Source organism: Nymphalis io, chromosome 27 (genome assembly GCF_905147045.1).
Source record: "Nymphalis io chromosome 27, ilAglIoxx1.1, whole genome shotgun sequence".
Lineage (NCBI taxonomy): Eukaryota > Metazoa > Arthropoda > Insecta > Lepidoptera > Nymphalidae > Nymphalis > Nymphalis io.
In genome coordinates, this window is record NC_065914.1 from 3,191,263 (window position 1) to 3,214,866 (window position 23,604).

Sequence of the window (23,604 nt, forward strand, 5' to 3'; positions counted from 1 at the left end):
GTTGTTATCGGAGCTATGGAAGTGAAATAAATAAATATATATTAATCAAGAAATGTTTGTAATGCATAATATAACAGAATTATTAGCGAATTGCATGGAGTTGGATATAATATACTTTGTAGTTTTACGTAGTGCCGTAATTAAATAATCTTTAAAACTTAAGATGTCTTGGGCCCAGCGGGGGGATATTTACGTGCTGTTAAACAGTACTACTGTTACGTATTACTACTATACCAATATAATTTCCTCACTCCAGCTCGCAAGTTCTGTACAACATAAGTCAGAAGCTGATCCAGCGACAGATCGGGAACTATCGCGAAGTGCTGCGTTGGCTGCGCGACGTGCTGACATGCCGGAACGAGTTCCTCGCCAAGCACAAGGAGTACGCCAACGTCGGCTCACAGATACTGTTATGCAAACCGGCGCATATTCAGTTGGAGGTAAGTTGGAATTAAATATTCTGAGTAGATAATCTGATGTAGTACTGGTGGTAGGATTTTGTGCAAGCTAGTCTGGGTAGGTACAACCCACTCACCAGATATTCACCGAAAAACAGCAGTACTTGATTTTGTTGTGTTCCAGGTTGAAGGGTGAGTGAGCCAGTGTAATTACAGGCACGAGGGATATACAATCTTAGTTCCCAAGGTTGGTGGCGCATTGGCTATGTAAGCGATGGTTTACATTTCTTACAATGCCATTGTCTAAGGGCCTCGGTGACCACTTACCATCAGGTGGCCCATATGCTCGTCCGCCTTCCTATTTTATATATAAAAAAAAATCGCTATACTCTGTTTTAATCTGTGTCTAAGCAAACAGATGCACTCGCATCCGACATATTAAAACACATCTGAATTAAGAATATGTATGTAACCACAGATAATACAGTGCAGGATACCTGCAAATGTAGGATGAAATACTGCCTCACGTTTATTCGCGCTGGCGCTCGTCGCAGGTGGTGTTCTTCATGTGCCTGTGGTCCGTCGACACGGAGGAGGTGCTGGTGGCCATGTCGTGCTTCGCGCTGCTGTGCCAGGAGGCCGACACGCGCTGCGGCTCGGACGACGTGTCGGCGCACACGCTGCTGCCCAACTACGCCGTGTTCCAGGAGATCGCGCACACCTCCACCGTGCTCACCACCGGTGCGCCCCCCCACTGCTATTTGCACCTACACAAATAACTTAATGTATACTCAACGTCATATTTGAATTATAAAAAATTGATTGAGTACCAGAAATATTTACGAAAAGTGGTACTCGTTAGTTATTAGACTGATATTAGTAATGAATATCATATGATATTATATATATGATATCATTTATATTATAGCTTTCGATTCTCGATTTTCTGTATAAATGAAATTATCTAAAACAATTATCATAAACAAAAGTTGGGCGTGGCTTAAATATCTGAATGACGAAGGTCATAAGGTACTGTCGGCATCTTCAATAAAAAAAATATCAATTTACAAGCAGCCAGTCAGGACATGGCCAGAGGATGCTTTTACAAAAACATTCACAGTAAGAGACATGACACCGTAGTTTCCAAGAATTGTTAGCAACCAATTATGTGACCACTTGGCATCAGCTCTTGTCAGTTTATATAGACCCTTATTGTACACGCGTGGAGCCGGGCCAGAAAGCTAGTATTATTAATATAAACATAGAAGTTTTGGAACTTCTAATACATCGTTATTCCATTACTCACCACCGTGCACGAGATGGATTATAAACACAAATTAAACTAATGAAAACTTGCCAGTACTTGCCATCTCTTTTCTATAATAGTAAAATTTAATTCTAGAATATTCCATATCAATTACTAATATAACACTATGATTTAGGTTCAGCAGCTCTTCAAAAACGTATAATGGCATTGCTGAGGAAGATAGAACATTGCGTGAACGGTGTTCAGCCTGCCTGGGAGGAGACGTTTATACGTTGGTGAGTACACCATTTTATACACTTGGGCTTTTATACACTTGGGCTACCTCGTTTGTTTAAAGGCTAGATCATAAGGCCTCAAATCGCTAGAGACTGGATTCAAACCCCTGTTAAAAGCCAATAAAAAATAACCTGACAATGAACTCCCCGGAAATGCCTCGGAAGGTACGTAAAGCTTGATACTCTTCCCGGTCGTGTCGGATTGCTGTCCCATCAGATTATGAGATAGAGGGTATAGAGAGTGCACCGGTATTTGCGCATTCACGCTTGCTACATCTTAGACCGTGTCGATGCTTAAGACTAGGCAAGTCAACGGTCAAACGCTTGCCTATTAAGTGTAAAAAAAGAAAAATTATGTTTCACGCAGTTGGCTAGTCTCGTGGAGAGAATTCGTTGTTGTGGGTACGTACTTCTCTCCCAACCGCGGCCTGGCGGATTTCGAAATTTATCTTGGCTCAATCAGAGCTGCGGTGACCAGGCAGTCACTGAGGCCGATACTGGTCTTGGGCGACTTCAATGCCAAATCACGTGCCTGGGGCAACCCTGCCACGAATCCGCGAGGAAGGGCCATTCAGGCGTGGGCACTACTCTCCGGCCTGTCCCTACTCAACAGGGGGCAGGTTTACACGTGCGTGCGGCAACAGGGGGGGTCCGTGGTGGATCTCTCTTTCGCCACATATGTTGTAGCACGCAGAGTGTTGAATTGGAGAGTAGAGGAGGAGGTGGAGACTCTGTCGGACCACAGGTACATCCGGTTTGAGATCTCTACCTCTCGCAGGTCGGTGGAACCCTCAAGGGTGCCAACCACGCTTCCGAGGTGGTCTCTTAGCCAGCTAGATCGTGAGCTGGCCAGGGAGGCTGCCATCTTACAGCGGTGGGGTTCCACAGGAAGATGGGAGGGCACCAGTGCAGAAGAGCTAGCGGGCCACATGCGCAGTGCCCTCAAAGAGGTCTGCGATGCTGCCATGCCTAGGTTCCAGCGCAGAGCTCCGCGCCGGCAGGTGTATTGGTGGTCGCCCGTAATAGCAGAGCTTCGGGCGACGTGCAGCCGGGCGCGAAGGGCTTACTTCCGTTGTAGGAGGCGCAACGGCTTTGATGCGGGCTTGGAGGGACAGCTATTGGCCGCTTATCGTCAGCTGAAAAAAGACCTACAGCTGGCGATAAGTCAGGCCAAGGAGAAAGCTAGGGAAGAACTACTGGCAGGCCTGAACCGGGACCCCTGAGGGCGTCCGTTCCGCGGTGTGCGTGGAAAATTACGCACAGAGACAATGTCGCCGGATCTCCTCCTGCGCCTGGTCGGGGAACTCTTCCCCCATCCAGGTGAGCATGTCCCTCCACAGATGGTCCCTCGCTCCATGATTGACGACACAGTGGCTCCACCACTGATCACGGAGCTGGAGATGGAGGTGGCCTTCGACTGCTTGAGGGCCAAAAACACTGCGCCGGGCCCAGACGGGATTCCAGGGCGTGTTCTATGTGACGCTCTGGAATACCTAGGCGTAAGGCTTCGGGAGCTGTTCGACCAATGTCTGTGCAGCGGGCAGTTTCCGAAGCCTTGGAAAGAGGCAAAGTTGGTCCTGTTTCCAAAGCAAGGTCGACCGCCAGATTCTTCCTCGGCATACAGGCAAATTCTTCGAAAAAATTCTCGCTGCCCGTCTTATTCAGCACCTCGACAAGGTGGGGCCGGGTCTGTCAGAGGCTCAGTACGGGTTCAGGGCGGGTCGATCAACTATCGACGCCCTGGACGCCCTGAAAACCCGGACCACGGATGCGGTGGCCCGAGGGGACGTAGTTCTGGCAGTATCGATAGATGTTGCGAACGTCTTCAATAGTCTTTCTTTCGAGACTATTGGGGGAGGCACTCCGATACCACGGGGTGCCTCCCTATCTCAGGAGGCTGTTGGGGGCATACCTCCAGGACCGGGTAGTCCTCTAGGAGGGGTGCGATGGGCGTCTTGTCCGGCGTCGCTTAGGCTGTGGCGTTCCACAGGGGTCAGTTCTTGGCCCAATTCTGTGGAACGTTGGCTTCGACTGGCTCTTGCGGACATCCGTCCTTCCCAGAATGGGGGTGTTGTGCTATACGGACGACACTCTCATCACGGCGACAGGGCGGAATTTTCAGGAGGCGGCTCGCCTGGCCGAAGTCGGTACGTCGCTCACAGTGGACCGCATAGGAATGTTGGGCTTGAGGGTCTCTATCTCAAAAACGAAGGCTCTCTTATTCCACGGTCCACGTCGAGGCCGCCCTCGAGGGGCGTGTATCACCGTCCAGGGGACGGTGATTAAGGTGCAGGCCCACATGAAGTATCTGGGCCTGACCCTGGACGGAAGATGGAGCTTCGGGCAGCATTTTGTCCAACTTGGCCCGAAGCTCATCGACTCTCGCCCAGCAAGCCCTGATTCGCAGGTGAGAGGAGGATCTGAGGTCCCCATCAGCAGGCCTGGCGACAGTGGAGGCGATCCGTCCCCACTTGAGTCGCTGGGTAACGAGAAAAGGCGGCACACTGACCTTCAGACTGACTCAGGTGCTTACTGGACATGGGTGCTTCGGTAAGTACCTGCACGGAATAGTCAGGCGGGAGGAAACGCCCTCCTGCCACGAGTGTGGTGCGCCTACGGACACGGCATGCCGCACTCTGATGGAGTGTGTCGCTTGGGGGCCTCAGCGCCTTTCCCTGACGACTTTAATCGGCAGAGACCTTTCGCTGCCGAGCGTGATAAATGCCATGGTTGGTAGCGAAAGGTGCTGGATGGAGATGGTCTCCTTCTGCGAAAATGTCATGTCGCAGAAGGAGGCCGCGGAGCGGGAGCGCGAGGAGAGTGCCTCCGCTGACCCGCTTCGCCGAAGGAGACCGGGGAGAAGACGTCGGCGCTATGCGCATCTTCTCCTCCCGCCGTGAGTGTCGCCGGGGCCAGGGGTCTCTGTACCCCGAGTACCCCCTAGGATTTGGAGGCCCGCAGAAGCGGGCCAACCGTCGGGACGGCACGGTAGTATGCGCAAGCGATCCCGTGACGTCCCCCGACAAGACGGAGTGGGTACCGCTGGTTTTTTAGTGGTTATTCAGGCGCCTTCAGCGCCGGCGAGTCCCACATACCCCCCCACCTCACGTGGGGGAAACACATAAATGTGTTTTTCAGCGAGAAAAAAAAAGAAAAAAAAAGTTGGCTTGTCTCCTTCAGAATAGTATGAAATCGGTTAGGAGGAAATCATCATTATTGTACATTTTTAATGCTTTTATTTAATGTTTGATAAGGGTCAAATGATGCAACTGAATTTGAAACCTGTCCCAATGTCTCGTCCAACACGTATGTATGTACTCATAGTGTTTGTTACGATACGAACTAGCAATATGATCTTGAAGTACTGTTAAAATTTGTTGTGAGAATTTTTGTAATGATAAGGCGTTAAGCCTCTATGTACCGTTGGCAAAACGATTAAAATTATTCATTTTTGTTTTTGTGCATTATGTTTATATTTTATCCAAAATGAGTATTGAAGAAACTCTTTTCAAAAAAGAAATAAACGTTTTTTAAACGTTTGTCTAAAGTTTGTTTTATAGCTCATTCCTATGGTAGAAGAAGTAAAGACAATCAAACTTTTGGTTTACACGTACCCATGCGTTTTGCTAAATAATTATATTATAAACTTGGATCAAATAGAGACACTAGTTAGCGATTCTATTTAGTTTTCATTATAAATATTGGAAGTATCGTGCTCATACACCCATAGACTCGCACAGACCCGCACAGACCCGCACCGGCACAGGCGGTCCGCGTCGGTGCAGTCGCAGTGTAAACTTACGCTCGTGCGCAGGTGCTCGCTGTGCAAGCTGCTGCAGAAGTACCCGAAGGGCGTGGCGGGCGACGAGCCGCCCGAGCCGCCGCACAGCGACCACGACGGGGAGGTGCGGGCGCGGTTCTTTGTTACTGCCTTTCCCCACGGGGACAGTGGGGGCACACTGACCACTGGCTTAGCGACACCTGAACTCATTTACTTCAACTTAGTATTTTTCTTTTTATAAATAAATGTATATTGCCTACATTTAGATTACGAAGAAGTTATCACGTTCAAACGGACGTTAGTATTTAATCTATAACGATTAAAAAAAACACTATTTTCTCTTTTAGATGCAAATCCAGGAATGGGCGAACATGACCTCGTTCCTGTGCGCTCTCGGTGGAGTTTGTCTTCAACGTAAGCCGGCCCCCGTGTGGTCTCAATTGCACACTCACGATGAGAACATTGATTTGTTTATTTATCATTGTATTATTTTGTATGACGTTATCAGAGTGGGATGGAACCTTGTCAAAAGTAAATCGAACAAAGGAGCGATAGCAAAGAAGTCCGAATAATAATTATTATAAAAGAATGGTGCAGTTGAATTGAACATAAAATAAAATTTAAAGAGTATCATTTCTATTTCAGATACCAGAAAGTATAATGTTTTAGCAAACATTTGCACAGAAGTCAGACAGTAAGTTTAATTATATATATTTTTTTAATTCAATGTTGTAGTTTTTACTTCCTACACAGACGTCGTCATATTTCTTGCCAATTCAAACAAAAAAATAATGAATTATACACTTAAACCTTCGTCGTGAATCTACTGGTGGTAGAGCTTTGTGCAAGCTCGTCTGGGTAGGTACCGCCCAACAGCAGTACTTGGTATTGTTGTGTTCCGGTTTGAAGGGTGAGTGAGCCAGCGTGATTACAGGCACAAGGGACATAAAATCTTAGTTCCCAAGGTTGGTGGCGCATTGGTGATGTAAGGGATGGTTAACATTTCTTACATGCCAATGTATATGGGCGTTGGTGACCACTTATCTTCAGGTGGCCCATATGCACGTCCACCTTCCTATTTTATATAAAAAAAAAGAATCACTCCGTCCATTGGTGAAAACCGTAGCGTTTTTGCATTTATCGCGTTCATACAGACGGACGCGACGGGAGGACTTTGTTTTATAATATGGTATTTATTTTTATAGATTCATTGGCCAGCTATTGAGATTACTACTCTACAGTAAGGAACGCTTCGGCGCCCAAATACAGAGTCACTTCAAGGAATTGGTCGACAACGAAATGTCTCCGGCACTGTACCCGATACTATTCGATTATATAAGAGTAACAGTCGACTACTTCTTCGATCAGCAACAACAGGTATGATATTCATTTTGATTCTTTCTCACAATTAATATATTTTTTAATATAAAATAGGTAGACATCCTGGCAAATGAGCCTTGGAGAGTGGTTACCATTGCCCATAGACATTGGAACTGTTAGAATCATATCATATCAACAACCCCTAACATACCCAATGCTTTTACAAACCACCAATCTAAGGAACTTAACAATACATCTTAGATGTGATGGTTGGTGGCGAATTGACAGTATATAGAGTGGTATATATTTCTTGTAGAGCCAGTAAAAAAAGTCTAATCAAACTCAAAATCTATAGGAAACCTATAGAAAAAGGTTTCCAAGTTTATTTTAAAACTTTCCAGCCCGAGATAACTTATCACAAACACAAATAAATCCAAGGTACAATACATGATCTGCGTTCTAGATACACGTATTATATACTTTAATATATTAATTATACTTATAGGTGATGCTAACAGATATAAACACGCAATTCGTCGAACATACGATATTCATAATGAAAAGTATATTGGATAATAAGAAGAACGACCAGCCCTGTGAACATTTTAGCACTACTTCCATCGAAGGATTGATGTTAGATATTGTTAGGTAATTATATTTATAGTTATGTATTTCGCGCGATTTCACCCGCTTGAAATGGTCCCAGAGATGAGTGTGTTCAAATAAAGAAAACGAACGAGTATATACATATATATATACATATGTAAAACATCTAGTGCTGTGTGCGCAACCGTAACAGCCTGTGAATGTCACACTGCTGGGCTAAAGGACTCCTCTCCTCTTTTTGAGGAGAAGGTTTGGAGCTTATTCCACCACGCTGCTCCAATGCGGGTTGGTGGAAGCTGTGTGCGCAAACACACTCATAATTCGATGGAATGGTAATCTAACACGACCGAATTGGAGAGTTCAAGCGTGGGACCACCGGCTTTGGTCCGTAAGAAAACGTTCAAATTCCTGTATGTCTTCTTCAACTTTTCTATAATAATTCGACCACTGACCGAGCCTATAATAATACATATACTGTTCCGTAGATACGTCCATCACCTAGACATGACGGTGCAGTCCGTACATATCAAGACGAAGCTCTGCCAAGTCGTTGACGCAATGATGAGGCGGAGAGATGACCTAGCTGTCAGACAGGTAATTTAAAAAATTAGTCATCCGATTGTTAAATGGCCCCTTTTATGATCTTATGGTAGTGGTCACAACCGCGCATAGACATTGGCGCCGAAAAAAATATCAACCGTACCTTATATAGCCAATGCGCCAACCTTGGGAACTAAGATGTAATGTCCCTTGTGCCTGTAGTTACACTGGCCTACTCACCCTTAAAACCGAAACGCAACGATACTAAGTATTGCTGTTTGACGGTAGAATATCTGATGAATGGACGGTACCTTAACCTGTACCTTTAAAAACACAGTACAGTTAATAATTCCATCGTCAAACGTTTCATCCAGGAGATGAAGTTCCGCAATAAAATGGTGGAGTACGTCACAGACTGGGTCCTCGGGACCTCCCATCAAATCGCACCGCCCCTGAGAGCGGACGCTTCCTCCATTACCAGGTAGTACATACAGCTTTGTTTAATTAAAACCATCAATTAAATTCACTTGGACGATAAATTTAATAACCGTAGACAGAGAAGCAAATAGACCAAGGGGCCGTGAAACCGCGATTGAAACAGAGATAGTTTGTCAATGTGTGCGTATAATGTTGCCATAGTAACTGCATTCCCTGTTTTGGGAGATAAATAATTTTCAGGATTTAATTAAAACAAAATAAGGTTATTAAATTTTACTTTTTAGTGTTTATTATACATTTTTGTAATTAAAATATTTTTTTGGTTTCCAACTACACCCAAAAACCGTTGCAATGTTTGTTTTTGTTTCCGTTATCAATAGTACTTCAGCATCTTTATATGGTACTGGATTAGCATTCTCCTCAGATGTTGAAATCTAAAACATTCAATAAAATTATTAATAAAGGATGGTTGCCACATATATTTCTATGTTAACCTCTTGACTCGGAATCTAATAATATTATAAATTAATGAAGAATGTTAAATGATATTGTCGTTAGGAAATTATAAATAGGAGAACGAATAAATTAAAATAACATATTTACATATAACGAAGCACTTTAGGTTATTATTGGACTCCGTATTTATTTGTTTACATTGTCGACGAGTCGATATTTTTTATCGAAAATTGGGACATTTTTTTAGCTGATACTGGCAGCACTTACATGATAAATAATTATAGGTTATTAATGATAAAATCTGGAAAATACTATTATCTTTAGGATTTTAATGCAATATAAGGTTCCGTCATGCTATGGCATAAATACACATCACTGAGAAATTATAATTAGGGACAAAATAGTCTTACTTACGCGTGAAAACACACGCCGGCAATTTTCTTTATGCTGTCGCTTTAACATGAAACAATACGACAATGAACCTTCGATATAAGGATTGTTTCTCGGCCTTTTCACTGGATTAGAATCGTTTTCTAACATAAAAATAAGCGAAAATTAAATAAAAAACACAATGAACGCACCAATTGTCAAGTTTGTTTCGCTACTTGAGTAGCGAAACAAACACCAAAACTGGTCACGCGATAAGGGACAAAAGATTTGATAATTCTATCTCTGTCTAAACCATTTGTAACGTAATTTTCGTTCTCTTTCTTGTGTAAGTTTCTCTGTCTACGTTAATAACCAATTGTATTTAATAATAATTATTTTAAATTTAACTTTGTAACTCTGTTTTTCAAATGGTAAATGAAATTTAGGAAGTGCTTTCCATTATTCACATTTGACATAATTATGTTTTATTTGATGAATATTGGTATTGTTCCACATTAAATATACCCTACTGGGTATGGGGTATGGGGTATCGAATAACTAGATAGCGCGCGTAGATAGATTTAGGAATGTGACATATTGAATGAGCGCCATCATACGCCATTAGGCATGCCTAATGGCGTATTTTACAACCAGTATTATGGTACATGTACTATGGTACATAAATTAACAAGATGAAATTTAATTCTTGGAATAGGATATATATATATATATATTTCTCATTCCATACATGTGTGATCCACATTGTGTGATCTTATAAGATAAATTGTATTATATCCTAAACATAACTAATATTATCAATGCGAAAGTGAGTGTGTTTGTTTGTGTACTAATGTAGTAGTAGTAACTATTCAACCGATCATCATGAGATTTTGTATATACGTTGTCAGGGATACAATAAAGAGCATAGGGTACCCACACATACTGTATCTTTGATTGATTCACAAAAAAAAAAACATTATTTTTATGTTTCTCCAAATGACTACTAATTCAGTCTTGCGATCTAAATGCACTGTACCACCAGCGGTTTGGTAGTCATCCTCAACAGTGTGATCAGGTATTATATTTCCAGGGAGCTGGACCAGGCCTGCATGGAGACCGTGGCGGCGCTGCTTAAAGGTCTGCCGCTGCAGCCCAAGATGTCCGACCGTGGAGACCTCATGGAGACCAATAGCCAGCTTTTCTTGAAGTGAGATTTACATGGCAGATATTTTTTATTTATGCATTTTATATAATGTTTAGTTATGTAATAAATACACTTACTCAATGGTTTATGGCTTGTACCTCTCACTCATAAAATATTCTACCGCAAATCAGCAATACAGCTTTGAAAGGTAGTCACAGTAGCCAGTAGCCACAGATACAAGGAACATAGAATCTTAATTTTTAAGGTTGGTAACGAATTTGCGGTGTACGAGATGGATTAATATTTCATACAGTGTGCCAATGTCTGTGACCCATGATTACCATTATTAATTAATTCGTCATACTTCGTAAAGGGGGACGGAGTTGCTCGCGTCCGTAGGAATTACCACCTGTCCTAGGCCACCCTACACGTATCCCCCGGGCGGTGCCAAACGAGCTTCAACGCCGAGCCACAGGCGGCGGTCAATTAACCTGTATAGGCCACAGCCGGCCTAGGAAAGTTAAATGCCCCCTAAAATAGCTGCAATACTGCCTTGGGAAAGTAGTATGTGTATTTTCTCCCAAACCCCCCTCTTTTTTATGGAAATGTCAAATATTGAGAAAGATTGTATGTCATGCGATCCGGCTAACCCCCGGCGCTCTCTGGTATCCGGGCTGGAGAGTGTGAAATTGGCTACCGAAGACTTGATGGAAGTAGGCGACCAGGCTTCCATTAAAGTGAATGCTACTGGCAGCAAAAAGCTTACTCAGCAGGTCTTACACCGAAGTCTGATTATCACCAGGCCTAGAAGCAATTCCCTGGGAAGTAAACCCCCAGAAAGTTCCCAAGCCTTGGCAGAACTACCGAGCGATACGGCTACACAAAATACACCAAGCCTGCAAGGCACTATATGCTCCCCATCATGGCAGAGAGTACCAGGCACTAGAAATCCGAAACGAAAAAAAGTCAGTGACTCCCCAGAGCATATAACCACCAGCAACATGTTCAGTCAATTACCATTTGAACTAACAGACGAACCCACTGTAACCAAGAAACCAGTTGAGAAAAAACCTATCAAGCCTCCACCCATAATATTGTATGGCATAGAAGATGTCAATAAATTAACTGAACTCGTGGAAACTGTTGCAGATAAAAGTTCATTCACATATCGGATTACAAACAGAAACCAAATGAGAATCAACACTCTAGATACAGGCCTACAAAAGAATCATCACCAAATTCCGCGAAAGTGGCTTAATTGGTCACACATTCAACAAAAAGGAAGAACGACTATGCCGTATTGTTATCCGGAATCTTCACCACACAACACCTAAAAGTGAGATAAAGGAAGAAATCGAAAAAACTGGAAACACTGTTGTCGGGGAAATTATTAACTCTAGATATGGTCCTGAGAAAAAACCAACCTCAACATTCTTTGTAAATCTCCTACCTAGCCAGAACAACAAGGCAGCTAAAGAAATCAAATACATCTACCATCAATCGGTAACCATAGAGGATCCCAAGAAAAAAAATTCAATTGTACAGTGCCAGAGGTGTCAGCAATATGGACACACAAAGAATTACTGCATGAGACCGTTCCGCTGCGTGAAATGCGCGCAGGCACATAAAACTTCAGACTGCCCAAAGCGTGATAGAAATACACCTACCCAATGTGCACTGTACCAAGGCTCCCACCCGGCAAACTACAAGGGTTGTGTGGTGTACAGAGAAATACTTGCCAGGAAAATCAACAAATACGGTCACCGAAGAGTTGATAGACGTTCTATTGCAAAAGACAACATGATTCGAGATATAAACCTTCCAAAAAATACTGCCCAACAATCTTTCTCCATTCCTCCATTGAAGAAAGAAAATGAACCATATTCTTACGCCAAAGCTGTTAGAAGCGCGCCAGACAAAGTGACCACAGAAAACGTCATACCTAATGAAAAACAAAACCTAACAGTATTAGAAACTCTCCTCACCAAACAAAACGAGAAATTTGACCTTATCTTACAACAAATGAGTACTCTAATGAGCCTCATGACTACACTCATAACCAAACTACAAGGTTAAAAGGCCTCGGGCTAAGACTGGCGACTTGGAACATAAATGGACTCTCACCCAATAAAGATGAGCTCGAGCTACTAATAGCCGAGCACAAAATAGACATAGTCCTAATATCCGAAGCACACTGCACAGACAAAACTAATGTCAAAATCAAAGGGTTCCAGACATATACTACAAATCACCCTGACGGCACAGGTCATGCTGGATCTGCTATAATTATTCGGGACAAAATAAATCACCATCTACTGCCTGAATATAAAACCGATCAATTGCAGGCAACTACAGTCGCAATACAAGACAGGTGTGGATATTTTAATGTCTCAGCTGTATACTGTCCACCAAAACATCGAATAAATTCCGATCTGTTTTCTGACTTCTTCTCAAATCTAGGCAATCGCTTCATAGCAGGAGGTGACTGGAACTCCAAACACGTCCACTGGGGTTCAAGACTAAATACAACTAGGGGAAGACAACTAAAGTTGAGCGTCGATATTAATCATTTAAGTATAATTGCCCCAACAGAACCTACCTACTGGCCAGCCGATCATAATCGAACCCCGGACACACTTGACTTCTTCGTAACAAAAGGACAAGCAGTACATGAAGATCGAGTAATGCTCTGATGGGTCATCTGATCACACCCCAGTCTTATTAACTATCAGCTCAACAATAATTGAAGTCGAGAGACCTACAATATTATACAACCAGCATGCTGATTGGCCCTCCTTCAGGGAACACATTAAAGAAAACCTCAATCTAAATATAAGACTCAAAAAAGCAGAGGAAATTGAAACAGCAGTAGTGCAATTTACTAATCTCATACAAGTTGCCGCGTGGAGAAGCACGCCTGCCATTAAATATAAGAATCAGCCCACAAACATACCATTGGAAATAAAGATCATGATCCAAGAAAAACGCAGATTACGCAGAGTCTGGCAGCTAAGCCGTCATCCGCAAGACAAGGCCGCCCTTAACAAAGCCATTGTAGAATTGAAGGAAGCTATAAATAATGCCAATGATTTAACAATGCAAGCAAAGTTGGAGTCGTTAACTGCGACTAAAACCAACAACTGCTCGCTCTGGAAAATCACCCGTTCTTGTGACAGACCTAACTTACCAAAAACTCCAATAAAAAAGGGAAACGACTGGACTAGAACAAGCCAGGACAAAGCGGACTTGTTTGCTTATCATCTAACAAGTGTTTTCAAACCGAATGCAACACCCGACAACTCATCAGAAGAATATGTTGATCATATTCTAAAACAAGACTTTCAGATGGACCTTCCCCCTAGACCTGTGTCGCCCGCGGAAGTCATAAAAACGATGAAACGATTAGACAATAAAAGTGCACCAGGTTACGACCTGATAACTAAAGAAGTACTGCTGGAACTACCGAGAAAGGCAATTGTCTTCATCGCCATTATTTTCAACGCTATGTTACGAATAGGGTATTTCCCGAGTGCGTGGAAAGTCTCAGAAATCATCATGACTTACAAGGCCGGCAAATTAATGACTGAAGAAACGTCCTATCGACCAATCAGTCTGTTGCCTATTCTATCCAAGGTACTGGAAAAGACAATACTTCGCAGAATTATGCCTAGACTATTGGAACGCAAAGCGATACCAGATCACCAATTTGGGTTTAGAGAACGCCATGACACAGTGGAGCAAGCCCACAGAGTATGTGACGTCATAAGAAAGTCCTTAGAACAAAGAGAATATTGCTCGTCAGCGTTTTTGGATATTCAGCAGGCATTTGACAAGGTCTGGCACAAAGGCCTACTATGTAAGATCAAGCAGAATATATCCCACTCATACTTTCCCATATTCAAATCTTACCTCGAGGATCGCATATTTTATGTGAAAGAAGGTGACGCAACTTCTAAGTTCCAAGAGATTGATGCCGGGGTGCCACAATGATCTGTCCTGGGCCCCATGCTCTACATGTTGCACACTGCTGACCTACCGCTAACGCCAGGGATAACCACAGCTACATTCGCAGACGACACCGCAATATTAGTAAGTAATAAAGACCCAAAACTGGCATCAGAGAACTTGCAAAAGGGCCTGAACAAAGTAATCGAATGGCTCCAAAAATGGAAAATAAAGTCTAGTGCTACCAAATCAGTACAGGTGACATTCACCCTTAGAAAAGGAGACTGTCCACCTGTAAAGTTGGGCCAATGTACTCTACCCAGCAGTGATCATGTAAGATATCTTGGCTTACACATTGATCGTAGATTAACCTGGAGGCATCACATTAAATGGAAAAAACAGGAGCTTCAGCTAAAGTACAACAGCCTATACTGGATGCTAGGAAGGAACTCCAGACTCTCTTTGGACAACAAACTCCTTATATATAAAGTCATCCTAAAACCCATTTGGACATACGGTCTGTAACTATGGGGCAGCGCAAGCGATTCCAACATAAATATACTCCAACGTCAACAGAACAAGATCATAAGGACAATTGCAAAAGTACCATGGTACATAACCAACAAGGAAGTTCACGAGCACCTTGAAATGAGAACAATCAAAGAGGAAATTCGGAGTTTGGCAGCTAAATACAAAGACCGGTTAATCCATCACCCAAACGAACTCGCTCGCCAACTCACCATGGACCAGTATGTGAGACGACTAAAACGTCATCATATCCTAGAGCTAAAAGACCGGCAGTAGCTCTGGGCAGCAGATGAGTAGACGCTTCCAATGGGAAGCCACTCCGCATGACAGCATCACTGAACAAATTTGCTCAAAGCCTTGGGGCTGATTGCAAATACACACAGAGAAAAAAAAAATACTTCGTAAAATTTTAAATAATCTTTAATTTTTATTAAATTATGAGGCGAGCGAAACTACGAGAAGCGGTAGTAATAAATAAATGGTCTTCTAGTATATGTTCTTTGTTATATATCACTTTTCGCGGTAAGTTATATAATTATTATTTCCAGGTATTTCACTCTATTCTTGAACTTACTGAACGATTGCAACGAGGTCGAGCTGACGGAGGGCCCGGGACGTCTGGCGACCTTGAGGAACGCGACCATCCAGGCCATGTCCAACTTACTCTCCGAGAATATCAAATTCGGACTCACGCATAGTATTGGTAAGTGAGAATAACATTTTTTTTTAATATTATGAGTAGTCGGACGAGGTAAAGGGCCACCTGATGATAAATTGTCACTATCGCCCATAGACATTGGCGAGGTAAGAAATAATAAACATTCCTTACATCGCCAATGCGCTATCAACCTTGGGAACTTTGGGAACTGAGATATTATGCCCTTATGTTTGTAATTACACTGACTCTTATTAATAATTAATTATAATTACACTGACTGACTGGAACGCAACAATAATAAGTATTGCTGCTTAGTGGCACAACATCTGATGAGTGGGTGGTACCCACCCAGGCGGGCTTGCTCAAAGCCCTACCACCAGGTAAATTCGAAATAACAAATAACAGTTACCATGGTAACCGCGTCCTTGACAGCTGCAACGTGTATGCTGCCAGAGCTTTTGTCCACAGATAAACCTTAACAGCCTGTGATTGTCCCACTGCTGGGCTAAAGGCCTCTCCTCTTTTTGAGGAGAAGGTTTGAAGCTTTTTCCACCACGCTGCTCCAATGCGGGTTGGTGGAATACACATGTGGCAGAATTTCAGTGAAATTAGACAAATGCAGGTTTCTTCACGTTGTTTTCCTTCACCGTAAAGCACGAGATGAATTATAATCACAAATTAAGCACATGAAAATTCAGTGAGGCTTGCCCGGGCTTGAACCCACGATCATCGGTTAAGATTCACGCGTTCTTACCACTGGGCAATCTCGGCTCACAGATAAACGCTAACAATATATTTACGACTGCCTTTACAGGACAATCATCTAGCAATAGTAAAGTCTAACAATAGCGCAAGCAAGAAATTTTGCTCGATTTTCCCCTCCAAACACCGTTTCTGCTTGTTGCGGTAATGGGTATCACACCACATTGATTCAATGACTGATCCTTCGAATTTTGCAATTTGTTAAACAGATTTGTGTTACCATCGCGATTTACAAATGCGAGCTGCATTCATGGAAGTTTCGACAAAGATCCTGCAGCAAGGCACAGAGTTCACAGCAGACACCCTGGCAGAGACCGTTCTGGCGGACCGCTTCGAGCAGCTCGTTCAGCTCGTCACCATGATATCGGTTAAGGTGGGTGGAGCGATTCCAAGGTACTTACAGTAACAGGCTGTACATGTCCCACTGCTGGGCTAAGACCGAGGCATTTTAATACGTAATGTTACCCATAGTAAGTAAACAATGTCGTTAGGATGGGAAAATAAAACGAATAGTTTTAATTATGATTGAAACAATGACATTATTTAATTTTGACCTTTTTTAAAAATTACTGATGATTTTTTGTTACTTTTAATTTGAATTTGGTTAGATTGAATCTGCAAGTGCTATGTACACTTGTAATTGAGATGCACATTAGATATACTATTATTGCTTTATAAATTATTTTTTCAATGCTTTATGTGTATGTTGTAAGTGTGCTATTACAAATAAATAAATAAATAAATAAATAAATAAATAGTTTTAGTCAACAAACGACAGCCATACATTTGGTTTTGTCACTGGCTCAGTTTTTATTGTGATAATTTAGGTATGCTGTTGTAATGCATTTAAACAGCAAATTAAAAATAATAAAAATGTGGCAAATTTCCAGGGTGAGCTGCCGATCGCTATGGCGCTGGCGAGCGTGGTGGGCTCCGCTCAGATGGACGAGCTGGCGCGCGTGCTGGTGTCGCTGTTCGACGCCAAGCACCTGCTGGCGCCGCTGCTCTGGAACATCTTCTACCGGGAGGTCGAGGTCTGTGCGGTGAGTGACCCTTACTATACAAATTCTCTGGTCTCAATGCCTTGGCTCATATTTGACCAACCTTTTTTTTGATAAGTCACTTACGCCTGAGTTATATGTTTTTTTTTTTTTTTTATAGAATAGGAAGGTGGACGAGCATATGGGCCACCTGATGGTAAGTGGTCACCAAACGCTCTTAGACATTGGCATTGTAAGAAATGTCAACTATCGCTTATAGCCAATGCGCCACCAACCTTGGGAACTAAGATTTTATGTCCCTTGTGCCTGTAATTACACTGGCTCACTCACCCTTCAAACCGGAACACAACAATATCAAGTATTGCTGTTTTGCGGTAGAATATCTGATGAGTGGGTGGTACCTACCCAGACGAGCTTGCACAAAGCCCTACCACCAGTAAACACACATAGGATCTATGTTGCATCTCGTCGTATCTATCCGTTCCAAGGGCATATCCGGTTACACACGTACGTCACGCAGCAAAATTTTCATTTAATTTACATGATATTTAATATAACGCAATAGACGAAAAAAAAGCCGAGATGGCCCAGTGGTAAGAACGCGTGAATCTTAACCGATGATCGTGGGTTCAAGCCCGGGCAAGCACCACTGAATTTTCATGTGCTTAATTTGTGATTATAGTTCATCTCGTGCTTTACGGTGAAGGAATACATCGTGAGGAAACCTGCTTGTGTCTAATTTCACTGAAATTCTGCCACATGTGTATACCACCAAACCGCATTGGAGCAGCGTGGTGGAATAAGCTCCAAACCTTTCCTCAAATAGAGGAGAGGAGGCCTTTAGCCCAGCAGTGGGACATTCGCAGGCTGTTACGGTACGGCAATAGACGAATAGAATTGATCATATTTCGTCTACGTAACTTAATTCAACAGTATATCGAATTCATCATACACAATTCGTGTGATGAATCCCAAAAATAATTTCCATGAAACGTTCTTCATGTAACAAATGTTTTTAGGACATTCTAAGGTACGAGGTACATTTCGAGGTCCGGGCTTTATATATTTCTCGTTGAACACAACATTAGCGTCATTTAAAATACAAGTGGTGCCACCTATGTTCTTCACGAGTAATAGAGGAACTATGTTTATATGTATAGATATAAATGCGATGTAGTTCCAAGGCGACCCTACTAGCGCCATCTTGCGTGTTGTAATTATCAACAACTGCCACGTTGGTGGATAGAGGGCAGGGGCGATGAAAAGTCTGTTCCTATCTTTCTCTGACATATTTGTCTTAAAGTTAATCCATTATGGTGACGTTATTGATTGGTATATTAATATTAGCTACCCCGGTTTCGCACGGGTAGAATAATGTTCTACATAAAACGTTTATATTGAAGGACAAAAACAAAGAACATTTCTATTTTTTTTTTTTACAGAACAAACATTTTAACATTTTTTTTATTGGGCAATTGTTTATGAACGCAATAGAACAAACATACAACCATTTTTATTTATATACAAGATTATTTACTGGAATTAAATAATTAAAAATAATGTCAAAGAACCAATATATAGAATAATAATTATGCAATATATTATAATTAGATACTTGCCATATATACAAATTGTTGTTTTTCTATATACGAGTATATAAGCTTCGATATTCGTTTTTATTTTGTTTATTTTATAACAAAAAAACAAATAATTATGTAAAATTATTTTTTAGGTCTCGGACTGCATGCAAACGTTATTCAGGGGGAATTCGCTGGGCAGCAAAATTATGGCCTTCTGTTTCAAAATATACGGCTACGGATACCTCCAGAGCTTACTGGAGCCGCTGATAACAGCGCTGCTGGACCAGGCGGATTGTAACGCTAGTTTGAGCTTCGAAGTCGACCCCGCTAGGTGAGAGCATATGCTTACAATAAAATAATATGGTTCAAATTTTTTTACCTTTAATTTTATTATTGCAAGGCAACCTGGTCGTAATTTTTTGTTTATTTAGTACAGTTTGGATGACTGGCAATCGAGCCACCTGATGGTAAGTGGTCACCACCGCCCATAGACATTGGCACTGTATGAAATTATTATTATGTCCCTTTTGTATTTACACTGGCTCACTTACCCTTAACACTGAATACGACAATACTAAGTATTGCGCTTTGGTGCTAGAATGTGTAATGTATGGGTGACAATTAAGTAGAAGCACTGTAAAGAATATAATCTGTTTCTCATACCGTCAATACGCTGCAAACCACGAGAACTATATCATAAATAGCTTATACCAATGGCAGAAATATGAGCTCGGACTTATACATGCCGTTTATCCAATGCAGGCTGGACCCGACCCACGACATAGAAATCAACAGGAACAATCTCCGAAACCTGACACACGAGGTCTTCGAGAGGATCATCGGTTCCGCCGATAAATTCCCTTCGCAGCTGCGGAGCATGTGTCATTGCTTGTACCAGGTATGAATGACTTACTTGAATCAAGGTTTTTTTTGGGTATGTCCCTGGAACACCATTGATTATCAACAGGCAACTGTATATATCTATGTTTTGTTTGTTACGTAATAACTAATATCATGAAATTTTGCATACATATCGACAGATGGTACAGAAAAGGTTATCCGAAACAGTTAACAAACTTCTCCCCCCTTCCCCCTCTTAAAATGCAGGCGAAAACTAGTCTACTATATATTTATTTATATATTTAAGCCGAAGTGCTCTAGAGGTTAGAACGCGTTCAAACCTAGACAATCACCACTGGATGTTCATGTGCTTAATTTGTGTTTATAATTCATCTCATCCGTTGAGCGTGAAGGAAAACTTCGTGAGGAAACCTGCATGAGTCTTAATTAACTGAAATTCTACCACATGTGTATTCCACCAACCCGCAATGGACCACCGTGTATAAGCTCCGACCTTTTCCTCAAAAAGGAGAGGAGGCCTTAGCCCAGCAGTGGGATATTCATAGGCTGTTACTTACTTTTAAGAATAGATTACTGAAAAAGATTGGTCAACATTTGTACTTTTTATATTTGGACTAAAAACAATTACTTCAGATAATTTGCCTGAGAAGCCGTAGGACATACTTGATGTTAATCAACTTTAATTAAATTTCCAGGTCCTAAGCAAGAGATTCGTCCAGTTTCCGCAGACAAGTGTGGGAGCGGTTGGTACCGTTTTATTCTTACGGTACATAAATCCAGCCATAGGTGAGTTTAACAATCGCAGTGTCATTAATGGTTGTAACCCAAATGTCAGTGAATATATGTACTGTGTATGAGCAGCTTGGTGAAGGGATTGGAATGTTGAGTTCCTGTTTAAAGTATGAGTGAGCCAGTGTAACTACACGGACAATCGGATATAACGTTTTTTTTTTTTACTTAGGTTAGTTGTGTATTGACAACGTCTATGGATAGTGGTGACCACCAGTTGACATCCATTTGCCAGTCTATCTACCTATTTTGAATTAAAAAAAAAATAGCTATAGGCCTAAAACCAATCTTTTCGCTTCCAGTGTCCCCTCAGGAGATGGGAATAGTGAAAAAACCCATTCCACCTCACATCAAGAGAGGGCTCATGCTCATGTCGAAGATTCTGCAGAACATCGCGAACCACATGGAGTTCTCCAAGGAGCAACATATGTTGCCCTTCAACGATTTCCTGAGGGAACACTTTGAAGCTGGACGAAAGTAAGAGAATTGTTTGATTAATTTGAGACAATGTTTCCTGTCAGCCCATTGGCTGTCAGAAAACCTTCTTACCTGACATGAGATACGGTGTCCAAACGTAACTGTAACTTTAATACGTAAGATATTTACAGGTTCTTCATAGAGATAGCATCGGACTGCGAGACGGTGGACCAGACCTGGCACAACCTATCCTTCATCAGCGACGTCAACGTGGTGGCGCTGCATCGCCTGCTGTGGAACCACCAGGAGAAGATCGGAGACTACCTGTCCTGCAGCCGTGACCACAACGACGTCGGGCGGCGACCCTTCGACAAGGTGAGGTTTAAATACTTTGAGTATGAATGGTATATAAAGACAATTTAGGCGACATTCTCACAGCGAAAATACCGATCCGTCAAAATATTCAGCGATCTTCCTTGAACGAGGCCTGAAGAGGCATCTTGCGGGCCGGCAAGGCGAAGGCGGCTAGTGCAGAACATTCTTCCCGACTGTACTGGCCGTCGTCGCGTATGGACTCTACTACCACTTACCATCAGGTGGAGTAGAGTCATTTGCCCTCCCGGCAAATATGTAAAAAAAAAGATTCGTTTTAATGGTTCGTTTTATGGTATTCGTTTTTATTCACTAATTTTAACCAATCAAAATAGTCTTGTGTATGATTACTCATTTCATTTTAATATATAAACATGTGCGTGTATACTATGTACGTTGAGTATGTACGTGTGTGTCTTCTGAGGATTGTCCAACAGTATTTTACGCCTTAAAATATAATTTTTTTTATTTACAGATGGCAACACTTCTCGCCTGTTTGGGACCACCTAAACATAAGCCTGTGGAATCGTAAGTTAATCTTTGATAAATCACAAAACTCCACTAAGCAATGTGACCTTGGCACATTTTCTAATATAAACTCAACTCGCAGCGCTTCACGTCTTCTGTTCTCGTCGTACGCGCGCTGGTCTTCCATTGACATGTCGTCAACGAACTTCGAGGAGTTTATAGTCAAGCACAATATGCACCAGACAGAAGAATATAAGAGCATAAAGAGTTTAAATATCTTCTACCAGGCCGGCACCAGCAAGATCGGGAACCCGATCTTCTATTTCATTTCTAGGAGATACAAGTAAGTTGTATATTTATTTTAATTTCAAAATTTATTTTAAATCACCTAACATACCTACACAACATAACAAACAACCCAGGTAACATATACGAGTAATATATATAGTAATAGTACTCGCCCGTGCATTAGGGGATAATTCCTTGAGGCTTAAGCTTGCTTTGTACCAAATTTTATCAAAATCGATTCAGTATCTTAGCCTTGAAAGCGTAACAGGAAGACATAGTTACTTTTACATTTATAATGTTACTATAGATATTTCAATAAGCAAAGTGAATAGTTAGACAAACGCGAACGTCACGCGTCACATACATACCTACGTAGACTTATAGACTTCTATTTGCCAAAACGTATTGTTATTCGTCGTTGAAAGAGTGAGATTATAATGTATTATTATAAACAAACACACAAAGACAGACTTCGTAGGCAAGTCAGTAGATAATCAAAGAAAAAAGAATAACTATTAAGTTTTCAACTCGTATTTAATCGAAAATATGAAATAATACAAAAAATAGTATATTTTTTTGTCATTTTTACAGGATTAGTGAAACAAATGCGGACTTGCTCATATACCACGTGATTATAACCCTGAAGCCGTTCTGCCAGCAACCGTTCGAGTTGATCGTCGACTTCACACAGACGAACTCGGATAACCGGTTCAGGTGAGCTTGATAGACATTTATCTGTTCTGTGTATTATTGTGACTCATCGATTATTGTTTAAGTTTTGTCTCTTTGAGATATCTTTATTAGTGCTCGGTGCGATATATGAGTCACTGTGTGCGTGCGCGCGTGTGTGCGTGTGTGCGTGTGTGTGTGTGTGTGTGTATGTGTGTGTATGTGTGTGTGTGTGCTTTTACTGTGATTTAAGATTTTATGTGAAAAAATTGTGAGAACATCTTGCACTATAAATTAGAATCTTATGCGTTATTGAAGTAATGTCCATTGTTCTATATTACAGGACGGACTTCCTGCAGAAGTGGTTCAGCGTGCTCCCCAAGGTGGCGTACTCCAACGCGCACGCTTGCTACATCTACAACTGCAACAGCTGGGTGCGGGAGTACACCAAGTTCTACGAGTCCATCCTGGCGCCGCTCAGGGTATGTCACTACTCACGTAAGCAGGGCGACACCACAACTGGACATCTGGTGTTGGCATAAGTCAACTCACTGATCTAACGATACAATACAATATTCACAAGGGATATAACATCTTAGTTGGTGAAAAAGAAGGCTCATATTTCTTACTGCGTGATTATACCTACCTATTTTATATATACATACATATAAA

The 23,604-nt window shown here is 42.0% G+C and overlaps 1 protein-coding gene across 1 annotated transcript in view; it reads left to right on the forward strand.

Annotated features, from left to right (window-relative positions):
• LOC126778734 (neurofibromin-like) overlaps positions 1-23,604 on the forward strand; it is a 76,713-nt gene that overhangs the window by 12,973 nt on the left and 40,136 nt on the right. The window contains exons 14-36 of the mRNA XM_050502356.1: positions 257-440; positions 953-1,139; positions 1,841-1,940; positions 5,755-5,845; positions 6,069-6,283; positions 6,350-6,415; positions 6,927-7,098; positions 7,547-7,689; positions 8,133-8,241; positions 8,562-8,668; positions 10,541-10,657; positions 15,616-15,770; positions 16,697-16,860; positions 17,378-17,530; positions 19,221-19,399; positions 19,831-19,966; positions 20,625-20,715; positions 21,021-21,195; positions 21,327-21,510; positions 21,983-22,035; positions 22,118-22,318; positions 22,855-22,977; positions 23,276-23,414. Of these exons, the coding sequence (XP_050358313.1) occupies positions 257-440; positions 953-1,139; positions 1,841-1,940; positions 5,755-5,845; positions 6,069-6,283; positions 6,350-6,415; positions 6,927-7,098; positions 7,547-7,689; positions 8,133-8,241; positions 8,562-8,668; positions 10,541-10,657; positions 15,616-15,770; positions 16,697-16,860; positions 17,378-17,530; positions 19,221-19,399; positions 19,831-19,966; positions 20,625-20,715; positions 21,021-21,195; positions 21,327-21,510; positions 21,983-22,035; positions 22,118-22,318; positions 22,855-22,977; positions 23,276-23,414 (3,244 nt within the window). The remainder of the gene's footprint in view (positions 1-256; positions 441-952; positions 1,140-1,840; positions 1,941-5,754; positions 5,846-6,068; positions 6,284-6,349; positions 6,416-6,926; positions 7,099-7,546; positions 7,690-8,132; positions 8,242-8,561; positions 8,669-10,540; positions 10,658-15,615; positions 15,771-16,696; positions 16,861-17,377; positions 17,531-19,220; positions 19,400-19,830; positions 19,967-20,624; positions 20,716-21,020; positions 21,196-21,326; positions 21,511-21,982; positions 22,036-22,117; positions 22,319-22,854; positions 22,978-23,275; positions 23,415-23,604) is intronic.